Genomic DNA, 13,986 nt, shown 5'->3' with positions numbered 1-13,986 from the left:
TCAGAGCCTCATCTGACATCCATCTTAGTGTTTTCTTCTTCTTTAGCCTTTGTAATGATCTTTTGCATTCTTTACGTATGATATTCTTGATATCCTCCCAGAGCTCATTTGGTCTATGCTCTTTGGTGCTCAAGGCCTCAAACCTGTTCCTGAGATGGTTTTAAAATTTGAGTGGGACAGACTTAAGATCAAATCTTGGTTCCCATGGACTTAACTTAATTTTCCTCAACTTTAGCTTGAATTCACACATGAGTAGTTGGTGGTCTGTCCCACAATCAGCACCCGGCCTAGTTTCCACTGCTAATATTGAGCTTCTCCAGCAAATCTTTCCACAAATGTCATTGATTTTATTCCTATACCATCAGGTGAAATCCATGTGTATAGCATTTATGTTTCTTATAAAAGGTATTTGCAATGAGTAAATCATTGAATGTGCAGAACTCTGCAATTCTATCTCCAGCCTCATTTCTCTCACCAAGCCCATGTTTTCCAGCTACTGAGCCCTCTTCCCTGTTCCCAACTTTTGCATTCCAGTCGCCCATTATTATTAATGCATCTTCCTTTACTTATTTGTACCATAATGCTTTTTCATAAAAAAGAGAATAACTGAAAGAGAGGATAACCAACTATATAAGCTAGTGGATTTTTGTACTAGCAATACTAGAATTACAGACTACCTGTAAAACCAGTTAAATATTGACAGTTAATGATAAAATCTGTAAGGACAGTTTCAGTAAAATGATGGAGCTAAATCCTCATTCAAATGAACTCCAGAGAATATGAAAAGAAAATCTGAAACGGCAAGTATAGACAAGTCTGTAAAGCAATATTAGAAAGAAGAAAGAGGCAGCTAAAGGGAAAAGTTAGGTCAAAAGATTTGCTTTTACAATGAAAGAGAGAAAGACAAGTTATATGCTTATAAATCTAAAAGAAAAAACTCTATGAATAAAATATCGTTCAATATGCAAGAGTGTAGGATCTAATGGACAAATGCAGGGGTTGGTTTTAGCTGAAGGAGAGTTCATCTGTATTAACAAGTGAAAATATCCAATATATAGGCATGCAGGTAGGGAATCTTACACGCATATGCTTCTGATTGCTTCTATTATCCCAAAGATATAGCCTTTCTGATTGAAATAGGATCTGCAAAAGACTATGGATTTGTTCTCTTTTTCAAAGCTATAGTGTATACTGAGGAAAAAAACCCAACAATAGGAAATATAAAAATGTGTGGTAAAAACTGCCAGTTTTGTTCATATCTCCTAAAAATTTTTCCCTTAAAAACAGAAACAGATCATAAAAACACTGTCATTCTACTTTACACATTATCAATGTCAAATATATTATGTTCTTTGAAGTGGTAGAAACCTTAATGCACATGTGCTAAAGACTAAGGAAGACTTCAAATGCCAGTCTTCTGACCCCAGATCTAGGTTCATTCCTTTCTCCAGCTGCTGAATTCTAACCTGGTGTTAGAGCTTACTGCACTAACATTGTTTGTGGCTACAGCTGTCTCCTCCAATATACAGGAAACCCTTGAGTACTGTTACCAGTATCTTTACAGTCTCTACTTCTGGAGCAGTGGTTAAAGAGTGAACAAACGAACAAACAAAACTGTCTCACAAAGATGACACTAACATTAATTTGGAAACGTGGGTCAATGTGCATATTGAATTTTGCATAGTGTCTTTACAATCTAACAGCCTGGAGAGAAACCAGAACAAGTGTCAGCAGCATTTTCAGTCAATATCTACTTCACTAGAATAGCAACCTTAAACAAACAATAAGAACAGGTTGAAAGACAGTAAAATCCATGACCTGGCAAAAAGAACGAATCCTTTATAACCATATATTACTTTAAGTGAAGGCTATGTAGTATGAATTGACGTTTAGCTGCAGACACATTTAAAAACCACTAACATAATTTTAAAACACTTGCAGCATTTAAAGACGTTAATCATACAGCAGAGCATTCAATTTGCAATCCAATATTTTCCCCATTTATTTGGTCCGGGCACACGCAATTTTCTCTTAAAAGACTCCAATAGAACCCTCAGGTCAGAGGGGGAAGGGCCATGTACAGCAGAGTGGATGTCAATACATTACTAAGAAGCAACAAAAAGCACATGAATTCAAAGAAGTGAAATGGAAAAAAAAAACAGAACTCTGGAGACAACGGTAAGGAGTTATGCTGCTAACCAAAGTCACGTGGTTTGAACCTACCAGCTGCTCTGAGAAAAATGAGCTATCTCCTCGCCCGTGGTCTACTATCTCTGAAAACTCGCTGCAGTCAGCCATAGGTCTGTTCCAAGTTGACTGTTGTTGTTGTTGTTGTTGTTGTTGTTGTTGTTATGCGCCATCGAGTCATTTGCGACTCATAGCAAGCCCATGTACGATAGCCCTAAAACTTGTTCTATCCTGTGCCAACCTTACTGTCTCTGACACATCTACCCTCATTATCCCAGTCACTGAATCAATCCATCTAACTGAGGATATTCCTCACTTGCACTGTCCCTCCACCCTCCCAAGTATGATACTCCTCTCCAAGGACTGAACCCTCCTTGAGAAAGGCCCAAAGTATTTCAGACGAAGCTTCAGAATTCTTGCGTCCAAGGAGAAGCCTGGTCTCACCCTCTCCAGGACGAACCTGTTTGTTCTCCTGGTAATCCATGTTATATTCAACACTCTTCTCCAACACCACAGCTCAAAGGCATCAAAGGCATTCTATCATCCCTAGTCATTGCCCAGCTTTCTGACTCATAGCAAATAATTGCAAAGACTATGGCCTGGGTCAGGAACACCTTAGTCTACAGACTGATGTCATTGCTCTTTAGTACTCTAGAGTGGTCCCCCATAGCAGACTTTCCCAGTGCAATTCATCTTTTGATTTCCTGGCTATTGGTACCAAGAATGCTGATTGTGAAGCCAAACAAACTAAAGTGCTTAATAATCTCAATCTCTTCATCATCTGTCATGATGCTGTCAATCAGCCCAGTGATTAGTATCTTTATCTTCTTGATGTTGAGCTAAAATCCATATTGAAAGCTGCAATCCTTAACCTCCTTACAAGTGCTTCAAGACCTCCTCGATTTTAACAAGCAGGATTGTGTAACTGATGAATCTTCCTCCAATTCTGATGCCACATTACTCCTCATACAGCCCAGCCTACCTGATGATCTGTTCTGCATATAGATTGAAAATGTATGGAGACAGGACACATCCCTGGCATACACTCTTCCTGATTTTGAACCATACAGTGTTTCCTTGCTCTCTTCTGACCACTGCCTCCTGATTCAAGTTTAGGTTTCACGTAAGCACAATCAAATGTTACGGGATTCCCACTCTTCTCAGTCATGATCCACACAATTACATGCCTTTGCACAGTCAATGCAACACAGATAGACATTCCTCTGGTATTCTCTGCTTTCAGCCAAGATCCATCTAACTTTAGCTATAATATCCCTAGTCCCACAGCCTCTTCTAAACCCAGCCTGCATATCTGACAGTTCTTTGCTGATGTGCTGTTCCAGTCGTTTTTGGATAATTTTCAACAGAATCTCACTTGCATGTGACATTAATGGTATTTTTCGATAATTTCCATACTCTGTTGGGTCACCTTTCTTTGTAATGGGAAGAAATATAGATCTCTTCCAGACAGCTGGTGAGGTGGTTTTCCTCAGATGTGTGTGTGTGTGTGTGTGTGTGTGTGTGGGTGTGTGTGTGTGTTTATTATATGTACATATATATGTATTATTATTACATAGCTGGAAGGGAAGCACAGATTAGAAAGTAAAAGATTGAATTTCATTCTTTCTCCCATATTTTTCATTATTACGACTTCACAGTACTTCAGTAAATTTGCTGTAAAAGAGACCTAACAACACCCAAAGTGTCCTCCACATCAAAGACTCAATCAGTGGCTTAATTAAAGAAATAAAAAATAAAAAAATTATACTATGGATGAAGATATTTAAAAAATATATTAGCTTGTAAGTATAAATTATGGGACATGTGGAATCAAAATTGGAAGAAGACTCATCAACAATCTACAGTACGCAGATGACACAATCTTCCTTACTGAAACTGAAGAAGACCTGAAATGCTTGCTGCAGAGGTTCAAAGACTGCAGTCTTCAATACGGATTGAAGCTCAATGTCAAGAAGAAAAAGATTCTCACCAACTGGAAGCACCATGACAGATGGAGAAAAGACTGAGGTTGTTAGCTATTACAGCTTGCTCAGCTCTACAATCAACAACAGCAATTAGGAAATCAAAAGACAAATTGCTGTGGGAAAATTTGCTGTCAGGGACCTCTCCAGAGTGTTGAAAAGCAATGATGGAAGTCTAGAGACAAAGGTGTGCCTAATTCAGGCTATGGTCTTTGCAACTACTTGTTACGCTTCAGAGAGCTGGACAAAGACTAAGGATGACAGAAGAATTGATGCCTTCGAGGTGTAATGCTGGAGAAGAGTCTTGAACATAGCATGGACTGCCATAAAAACAAATAGGTCTGTCTTGAAGAGAATGAAACCAAGTCTCTCCTTGGAGGCTAGGATTTTGAAGCTCTGCCTCACTTACTTTGGGCACGTGGGCAGAAGACACTGGTCCTTGGAGAGAGACATCACGCTCGGAAGGGTGGAGGGACAGAGCAAGAGATGAAGACTCCGGATGAGATGGATTGATACAGTATCTGAGGCAATAGGGCTTGGTGTGTCACAATTAGTAAGACTTATTCAGGACAGGGCAAGCTTCAGAGCTGCTGTACATAAGTTTGCTATAGGCTGCATGCAGCACATAACAACAACAACACACTGTATTGTTTGCTTTATATTTAAGCCTCTTGTTAAGAGTAAAAAAGATCTCGGGGAGGACCTTTGTATTTAAAAGTCTATTGTTATGGTATTTTGGAGGAACATTTTTCTAAGTGGTACTCTTCTGTCAATATGCTGTACTGTGGTAACCTGGGATTTCTGTGATGCTGAACCTTGTGCCAATTCCAAAACAGTTATCCATGGTGGACAGTGTTTGGTGGAGCTCCCAGATTAAGACTGGTTTGGAAGCAGGAGAGGCATCCACTTCCTAAACGACATGCCTCTGGAAACTCTACGAACTTGGAGAAAAGACAATAGTTATAGAAAGACTTCAGGTCTTTTGTTCAGAGGGTCGCTATGAGTTGCGCTCAACTTGATAGCAATCAACAACGAGTATAAACACTTTCAAAGTCTGAAACCACATAAGTCAAAAAGGTAGATGCATGCAGGGGGAAGAAACGTACTACTTTGTTGGATTAAATTCACCACTTAACACTTTATTTAAGGGGGGGATAAAAGACTTAATCAAACTCACTGCAGCCAAAGTGTTTACTAAATAACAAAGTAGAATTAATATGTTTCCAAAAGCTGTTTCCAAAGCTGTAATGGTCAGAGAAGCAGGCTAATACAGCTTTGCCTAGGGAGTACCTACTGGGTTTGAACCTTGGAGCGAGCAGTCAAGTGTTTAACCATTGAACTACTGGGGTCCTTTAGCACGAGCTAAGGCTTCCAAAAATTAATACAATCTTACTATAATAGTTTAAAAATTTCTTTGCAGAAGCACTTTCAGATCAGTTTATTTAAAACCAAAACTTTTAATCTTTCAACGTTTTAAAAGACTTTTGTGTATACAATAATAACAAACCTTATCATTCTTTATACAACCAAGCAATCTAACATATCCACATTCCTTTGTTCTACTTTAATATGTTGGCTTCCCACTCACTCACAATTACCTGAATGCCACTACAGACCAGTACCTACTAAGTACCAGGTAAAGTACTAGTAATGTTCTTGCTGCTGCTGCTGCTGCTGCTGCTGCTGCTGCTGGTGTTATTAGATATCACTGTGTCCCCTACAACTCATGCTAAAATAACAATGAAACCTTGTTAGAGCCTAGTGATCTCTATTATGCTCAAGTCCGCTGATGCAGTCCCTGTGTCAATACATTTCGTTCACGGTCTTCTCTTTTCATGCTCATCTACTTTCTGTAGCATAATGTCTCTTACTAAGCACTGGACCCTCCTGACAAGATGCCCAAATTTGTGGAGAGAAAAAAAAAAATAGCACCACCTTGCCTCTAAGGAGCACGGTGGTTGCACACTGGCCAAAACAGATTTCTTTGTTCTTTTGGCAATTTATGTGATATTCCAAACTTGTTACCAACACCACAATTAAAAAAAAAAAAAACAAATCAATTCTTCAAGGTCCTTCTTATTCAATGTCTAACTTTCATTTGCATATGCAGCAGGTGAAAATACCAGAGTCTGGGTCAGGAGCACCTCAGTCTCTAAAATGACATCTTTGCTCTTCAGCACATTGGTGAGGTCCTTGATAGAAGATCTGCCCAATGGAATATGTCTTATGATTTCTTAACTGCTGCTACCATGGGAGTTGATTGTGGATCCAAATAAAATCAGTGACAACTTCAATTTTTTCTCCATCTATCAGGCTGTTGCCTATCTGGTCCAGTGATGAGAACTTTTATTTTCTTAACAGTGAGTTGTAATACACATTGGAGGTTGTTGTCTTTGATTTTCTCCCCTAAGTGTTTAGAATATCCTTCACTTTATGCAAGCAAGGTTATCCACATAACACAGGTTACTGATAAGTCTTCCTCCAATCCCGATATGACAATCTTTTCAGCAGCTTCTCAAAAGCTTTACTAAGCATACAGACTGAGTAGGTATGAAAATAAAGCTTATACACACCTTCCCTGATTATACATCATGCAATATCTCCTTGTTCTATTCAAGCAATGTGAAGTGTTCTTTGTAGACAATGAATGCAACAATATTCCTTTCAGTTTGTAAATTCCCTTAATAGTCTTCAGCTTATAATTCCCTTAATAGTAGATCATGATTGTCTGGTTCAAAATGGCCAGTATCAATCCATCTTAGCTCACTACTATAAAAGATGTCTAACTTTATGTGTTCCGTTTTACTTTTAATAGCTTTTACTTTTTCTAGATCCATGCTGGTAAACGATTTCTTAAATTAGAAGGTTAGAGAACCCTACAAAGAGCACTGGAACATGGGTTAGTATAGTGCCAGAAGATGGGTGCCTCAGTCTAGGAGGCACTTAAAATGCAACTAGGGGAGTGCTGTTTCCTGAAAATCATTTACCATGATATCACAGATAACATGAAATTTCACTCAATGAGAACTTCAAAATCAGAACAGCTGCAAATGTCTATTAACAAACAGAATGTACAAATAGGTGTATCATTTTCATTAAGTGCTTGCCGTCAAAGAGTACAACCAACCAATACAAGCAATAATACAGGATCTATGTAGTAGGGGAAAATAACAATATTCATCAATAGCTATTCTTTCCTTCTTTGAATCATAGCAAACCTTACTTGTAAGAGCTCTTGAAAGAGGGATTATATAATAATTTATAATAAATGAACTATAGTTAGAAATTAAAATAGCACTTCTAGTCTAGCTGCAGATAATTCAAAAGTGGTCCAAATATACATCAAAAGAAAACTGCCAGAAAATCAAGTTGAATTTAGAAGAGGATGTGTCACCAGGGCTATTACTGCTAATGCTACATAGATCTTAGGTGAGAGCAGAGAATTCCAGGATTTCTATCTATGTTTTATCAACTTGAGCAAAGGCCATAATTTATTGTGATCTACATTGGCTATGTGTTCATGTGAAGTCTATACTTAGACCAACAGGTTTTTGTGTGAGCAAAACATGAAAACATTGCATAATTTAAAATTTTAAAAGTTTTGTGTCAACGTTGTATCTTTTCTCCATATATATTCAATCTGGAGCAAATAATTTTAAAAGTTGAAATTTATGAAGAAAAATATAGTACCAAAATCAGAGGAAAACTCATCAATAATTTGGCCTTGCAAATCAATAGCTGTGGGACTAGGATAAAAGAAAGAGGGCTTCCCATTCTGAGTAATAAGATTTGAAGGAGACTGGAGCAAGACCCTGGTTAAACGGAGGCCAGAGAGACACTGATGAGACTAAGACCCTGGTAATAATGAAACCCTGGTGAGGGTGAGACCCTGGTGATGGTGGAGAGACTGTGGAAAGACTGTGGCAAAGTGTAACCTACATCTGTGCTGGCCACAGTTAAAGTTTTTCTTGTAGAAAGATTGAAGGAAAAGGTGGCTTGTAACAGCACTGAGGCAAATCTGGCTGTATGATATGGATTTGTACTACTGAACCGGGACTTTTACTCATTGAAGAATTGTGTTTTGCTGTTAATCTGGCTTGGGACTGTTGGACTAAACCTGGACTTGCATTGGGTGATATTCTTTATTTACCTCCTCCACTCTCCCTATTTCCCTAATAAAACTGCACTCTTGGTACTACAACTTGAATAAAAGTCTGTGAGTCAACAACAAATATCAGACCCATATGATTGGTAGAAAAAAGTGTAGAAGCATGGGGTGGTGTGTACGACTGAGCAGCTGTTTGCTATGATGGATATTATAGATGGGAACAATTCTCCTTTACAAAGTGGGGAGAACTTAGACTTCACCCCGCCCCTCATGGTGCATCCGTTCCTTTTGTAATACAATAAAAAGAACTGGAAAAATATATCTGCTCCTCATTCTTTTCTTCCCCATTACAGTCACAAATTGAAATAACAGAACTAGAGATTAACAGCATGGATCTTTGAAGAATGAGCTTGCTGCTCAAGAACGAAGGCTGTGCCTACAAACAAGAGGCTGTGCTACAAGTAATAAATATATCTTCACAGTGCTACGTTAGTGAAATTTCAGAATTTCTCACTTATTTATGGAACTGCTTTTATTATAATAACAGCTAGCTTCCTAATCAATACAAATACATTAGTAGCAATACATACTTCAAAAGACTGTTGATTACTAAAATAGCTAATATATAACATCTAAAAAAGTGCTTCACAAAAGAAAATTTCTAAATAGTTGTTGATGATAAATGTCACTGAGTAAAAGTCCACTATTAGCAATGACATATGACAGAACAGAAGTGTCTATAATTTTCTAGGCTGCAAACTTTATAGAAACAGATCACCAAGTCTTTCCTCTGTGGCTCTGCTAGGTAGGTTTGAATAAGCAGCCTTTCAATTAGCAGCAAAGAACTTAACCATTGCATCAGTGGGATTCCTTAACATTCAAACAAACAATAATTGTTAAATAATAGTAGCTAAATATGTAATTACAGATAAAGAAATACTGTTACTTTGGTTGTTTTCTAATATCTGAAAACAGTAATTAAAAGTTAAGAACAAGTTAAACATAGTATGCTGTAGTTTAACTGGAAAGACATATAGGTAATCTCTGTTTGACATATTCAAGCTATGACACACTCATGGTTGTATGAATTTGGTTTTGTTTCTATGGTACATTTTATCATTAGTAATAGATACTACATCAATGTTGTAGCATATAATGAGGTGATGTTATCATCATCTGATGTTTGCTCACAGATATCCAATGTCCTGGATTAATATTCAAAGCACTGTCATAGAGTAAACAATAAAGAAAAGTAGAGTAGGAGATGAGGGAGAAGGTACATAATTAACAGCAGATCTTACTTTCAATTGAGTTTTCAGAGTGGAAAGCCTGTCAAAAGATGGGAAATACTTTCATTAAAATTGCACTAACATCAGTGCATCTATTAATTTTAAAAAAAAATTTATTTCCTCTTTCACATATTACAAAATATTCCTTTGCATAAGACCAGTCAGTAAAATGGAGCTCTGGTGGTTTAGTGGTAAGGAACTGAACTGCCAACCCGAAGGCATGTGGTTTAAATTCACCAGATGTTCTACAGGAGAAAGATGAGCAGCTTTCTCTTGCGCGTTTGCTGCCTCTGAAAACCAGCAGGAGGGTCAGGTATGGATCAGTTCTGATTCAATGGTAAAAAATAACAGCAATAATCAATAATATGAAATGCTTACCGCAATAACTCGGTCTCCGCCATTAGTGACTTGCTTATAGTAAGGTGATCCTGAAAGAACTCTCCAGGCAGAAAGGCCACACATAGAAGCTTTTGATGTGCCTGGTTCAGTAGTTTCACATCCACCAACTAATAAAAGTCTACAAAGAGGGGGAAAAACAAAGAACTGCTAAGTTACATCTGTGTGCTTCATATCAAAACAAAGAAAACAGAAACCATTCATGTTCAGAAAGAAGCCAAAAAGGAACTCTGGTGGCTTAGAGAACAAGAAGTTGCACTGGAAACCCAGAGGTAGGAGAATAGGATATACCAACTGCTCTGCAGGAGAAAGACAGGTATCCTACTCTCATGAGATCTACTGCATCTGAAAATCCACTGGAGTATCACATATGACTTGGTTCCAACTCCACAGCATGTACTAAGAACAAACAACAAAGGCTAATCATTTTGGAAGAATAAAAGAGAATTAATGCCTCGCACCACATATAAAAATCTTATTTAAAACCGATTAAGATTTTAAATCTCTGAGAGCTGGAACATTAATATGGAAGATAAAAAAAAAAATTCATGCCATTGAACTATGGTGTTGGAGAAGAGTACTGAATATACAGACCATAGACTATCAAAAGAACAAACAGGCATCTCTTTAAGAAGATGCTGCCATGGGACTCTGCTCAGAGGCAAAATGATGTCGTTTTGTCTGACATACTATGGACATGTTGCTAGGAAAGGCTATTCAATAGAGGGGGACATCATCCTTGGAAAGGTGGAGATAGTGTGAAGGAAAGACTCTCAATCAGGTGGACTGACACAGTGACTGCAGCTATGGGCTTGAGTGTATCACACATTGTGAGGATGGCACAAAATAGGACAGGCTTCAGATCTGTTGTTCATAGGGTTACCATGTGTCATATTTGACTCTATGGAACTTACTACCAAAAATAAGGACCTAAATGTACAACCTAAAACGATAAAAATCGTAGAACAAGAAGCAGGGACAACGTGGGCATGTCTAGAATTAACCACTTAATAATAAAAAAAGCAAAACCTGCAAAGGACCAAATAAATGAGTCTTCAAAAAAATAAAAAAATTTTCATAAAAAAAAATATTAAGAAAATGAAAAGACAACGTAGTGATTGTTTGAATAGCTTCAAAATCTATGTATCCAACCAAAATCTAGTAGTCAAAATATATATAAAGTTTCAACAACTTCTTGTTGTTATGTGCCGTCAAGTCACTTGTGACTCACAACAACCCTATGTATAACAGCCCTAAACACTGATCTGTCCTGTGCCAATCACAATGTCTCCGACACAACCATCCCGATTACCCCGGTCGCTGAATCAATGCACCTCATACAGGGCCTTCCCCTCCTGCACTGTCCGTCCACCCTACCAAGCATGATGTCCCTCTCCAAGGACCAGTCCCTCCTTACAATATGTCCAAAGTATGCTAGACGGAGCCTCAGAATACTTGCCTCCTGAAAGAAACCCGACTTAACCCTTTCCAGGATGAATGTTTGTTTTCCTAGCAGTCCATGGTACCCTCAATACTATTCTCCAGCACCACAGCTCAAAGGCATCAATTCTCCTTCTATCCTCCTTGGTCACTGTCCAACTCTCTGATACATAACAAGTGATAGCAAAGACAATGGCCTATATCAGACGCACCTTAGTGTCCATAGAGACACCACTACTATTCAGTACTTTGGAGAGGTCCCTAACAGCAGACTTTCCCATCGCAATACGTCTTTTAATTCCCTAGCTTCTGGTGCCGAAAGCATTGACTATGAAGCTAAGTAAATTAAAGCTGTGAACAATCTCAACCTCTTCTTCATCCATCCTGATGGTGCCAATTGGTCCAGTGATGAGAATCTTTGTCTTCTTGACACTGAGCCTCAATCCATATTGTAGGCTGCAGTCCTTGACCCTCTGCAGCAAGCGCTTCAGGTCCTCCTAAGTTTCAGCAAGCAGGATTGTATCATCCGCATAACGCAGATTGTTGATGAATCTTCCACCAATCCTGACACCACAGTTCTCTTCATAGAACCCAGCCTCCCGGATAATCTGTTCTGCATACAGATTGAAGTATGGAGACAGGACACATCCCTGGCATACACCTTTCCCAATTTTGAACCATGCAGTGTTTCCCTGCTCTGTTCTGACGACTGCCTCTTAGTCAAGTATAGGTTTCGCATTAGCACAATCAAGTGTTCTGGGATTCCCATTCTTCTCAGAGTCAGCCATAGTTTGTTATGATCCACACAGTCAAATGCCTTTGCATAGTCAATGAAACACAGATAGACATTCCTCTGGTATTCTCTGCTTTCAGCTAAGATCCATCTAACATCAGCTACAATATCCCTAGTACCACGCCCCCTTCTAAACCGGACTTCTGGAAGTTCTCTGGTGATGTGTTGTTCCGGTCGTTTTTGGGTAATCTTCAGTAGAATCTTGCTTGCATGTGAAATCAATGATATTGTTCTATAGTTTCCACACTCTGTTGGGACACTCTTCTTTGGGATGGGAACAAATATAAATCTCTTCCAGTCAGTTGCCCAAGTGGCTGTTCTCCAGATTTCTTGGCACCACTTGGTTAGGCCACCCAGGGCAGCATTTGATAGCTGAAATATGTCAATTGGTATACAATCTATTCCTGGGGCCTTATTTTTTGCTATTTCCTTCAAAGCAGCCTGAACTTCTTCCTTCATCACCATAGGCTCTTGCTAATATGTTGTTTCATGAAATTCTTCTGTGTCTGCCAATTCCTTTCGATACAGTGACTCAGTATATTCTTTCCATCTTCTTTTAATACTTCCTGGATAATTTAATATTCTTCCTAAAGCATCCTTGATTATAGCAACTCTAGGTTTGAATTTGTTCTTCAGTTCCTTGAGCTTAAGAAATGCTGAAAGAGTTTGGCCCTTTTGATTTTCTGACTCCAACTCCTTGCACATTTCAAGAGCAATGATGTCACTCTGGAAATTAAGGTACACCTGATACAGGCCAAGGTCTCTGCAATCACTTGCTATGCATCAGAGAGCTGGACAACGACTAAGGAGGATAGAAGAAGAACTGATGCCTTTGAGCTCTGGTGCTAGAGAAGAGTACTGAATATACCATGGACTGATAAGAAAATGAACAGGTTCATCCTGGAGAGGCAAGGATTATGGAACTTTGTCTGACATACTTTGGACATGTTGCAAGAAGGGACCAGTCCTTGGAGATGGACATCATTCATGCTTGGGAGGGTGGAGGGCCAGCGCAGGAGAGGAAGACCCTTTATGAGGTGGACTGATTCAGTGACTGGAGTAATGGGGGTAGGTGGGTAGAAGACAGTGAGATTGACAAAGAATAGAGCAGGGTTTAGGGAGTTTGTACATAGAGTCGCTATGAGTGACAGGCACTTCGATGGCACATAACAACATACTTTAATACTCCATGCACTAAAATCTCCTCTCCTAAGGAACGCTAAGATTACAGTACCCTGTACTACTTTGGTACATAGGCATCCTCCTCTTCTCCAGTTTCTTCTGCCTAGTATAATTCTTTAGTCTATGTGAGAATGGGAAACTAGAACATTGATTGTATAGTAGCAGACAGCATAGAGGTTGTTCAACAAGTTAACTATACAAATAATTAAATCATAAAATGAGCAAAGCATTTCAGCAGATATTTCACTAAGGAGAACATTCACATATTCAAGGAACACACATAAAGATATACTTAGTCATTAGGCACCAGAAAAGATGCAAGTCAAAACCACAAAGCAAGATCGCTTCACTCCCACAGGGTGGTCAGTATTATCAACAACAAGAAAAAGAAAAAGAAACAAATGATGGTGAGACGACGGAGGAAACTGGAACCTTTCATTCATTGTTTGGGGAAATGCAAAATGGTACATGTTTTGTGAGCAGCAGTATTTTAGTTCCTAGGAAAAGTGAAACACAGAACTACCATGAGACCTAGCTATTCCACTGCTAGAATTCCATTTAAAAGATTTTAAAGGAGACACTTAAAAAATAAATTATCCAGGGAGCTCT

The 13,986-nt window shown here is 38.7% G+C and overlaps 1 protein-coding gene across 1 annotated transcript in view; it reads right to left on the bottom strand.

The window, feature by feature from the left end:
- The window catches only part of NBAS (neuroblastoma amplified sequence), a 611,780-nt gene that overhangs the window by 518,808 nt on the left and 78,986 nt on the right, over positions 1-13,986 (bottom strand). Inside the window, exon 10 of the mRNA XM_006880668.1 lies at positions 9,945-10,083. Within this exon, the coding sequence (XP_006880730.1) occupies positions 9,945-10,083 (139 nt within the window). The remainder of the gene's footprint in view (positions 1-9,944; positions 10,084-13,986) is intronic.

This window comes from Elephantulus edwardii, unplaced genomic scaffold (assembly GCF_000299155.1).
Source record: "Elephantulus edwardii isolate Elephantulus edwardi_28Jun2011 unplaced genomic scaffold, EleEdw1.0 scaffold00009, whole genome shotgun sequence".
NCBI classification, from domain to species: Eukaryota; Metazoa; Chordata; class Mammalia; order Macroscelidea; family Macroscelididae; genus Elephantulus; species Elephantulus edwardii.
The sequence above is the reverse complement of the archived record's forward strand: the minus strand, read 5'-3'. Positions and strand labels throughout refer to the sequence as shown.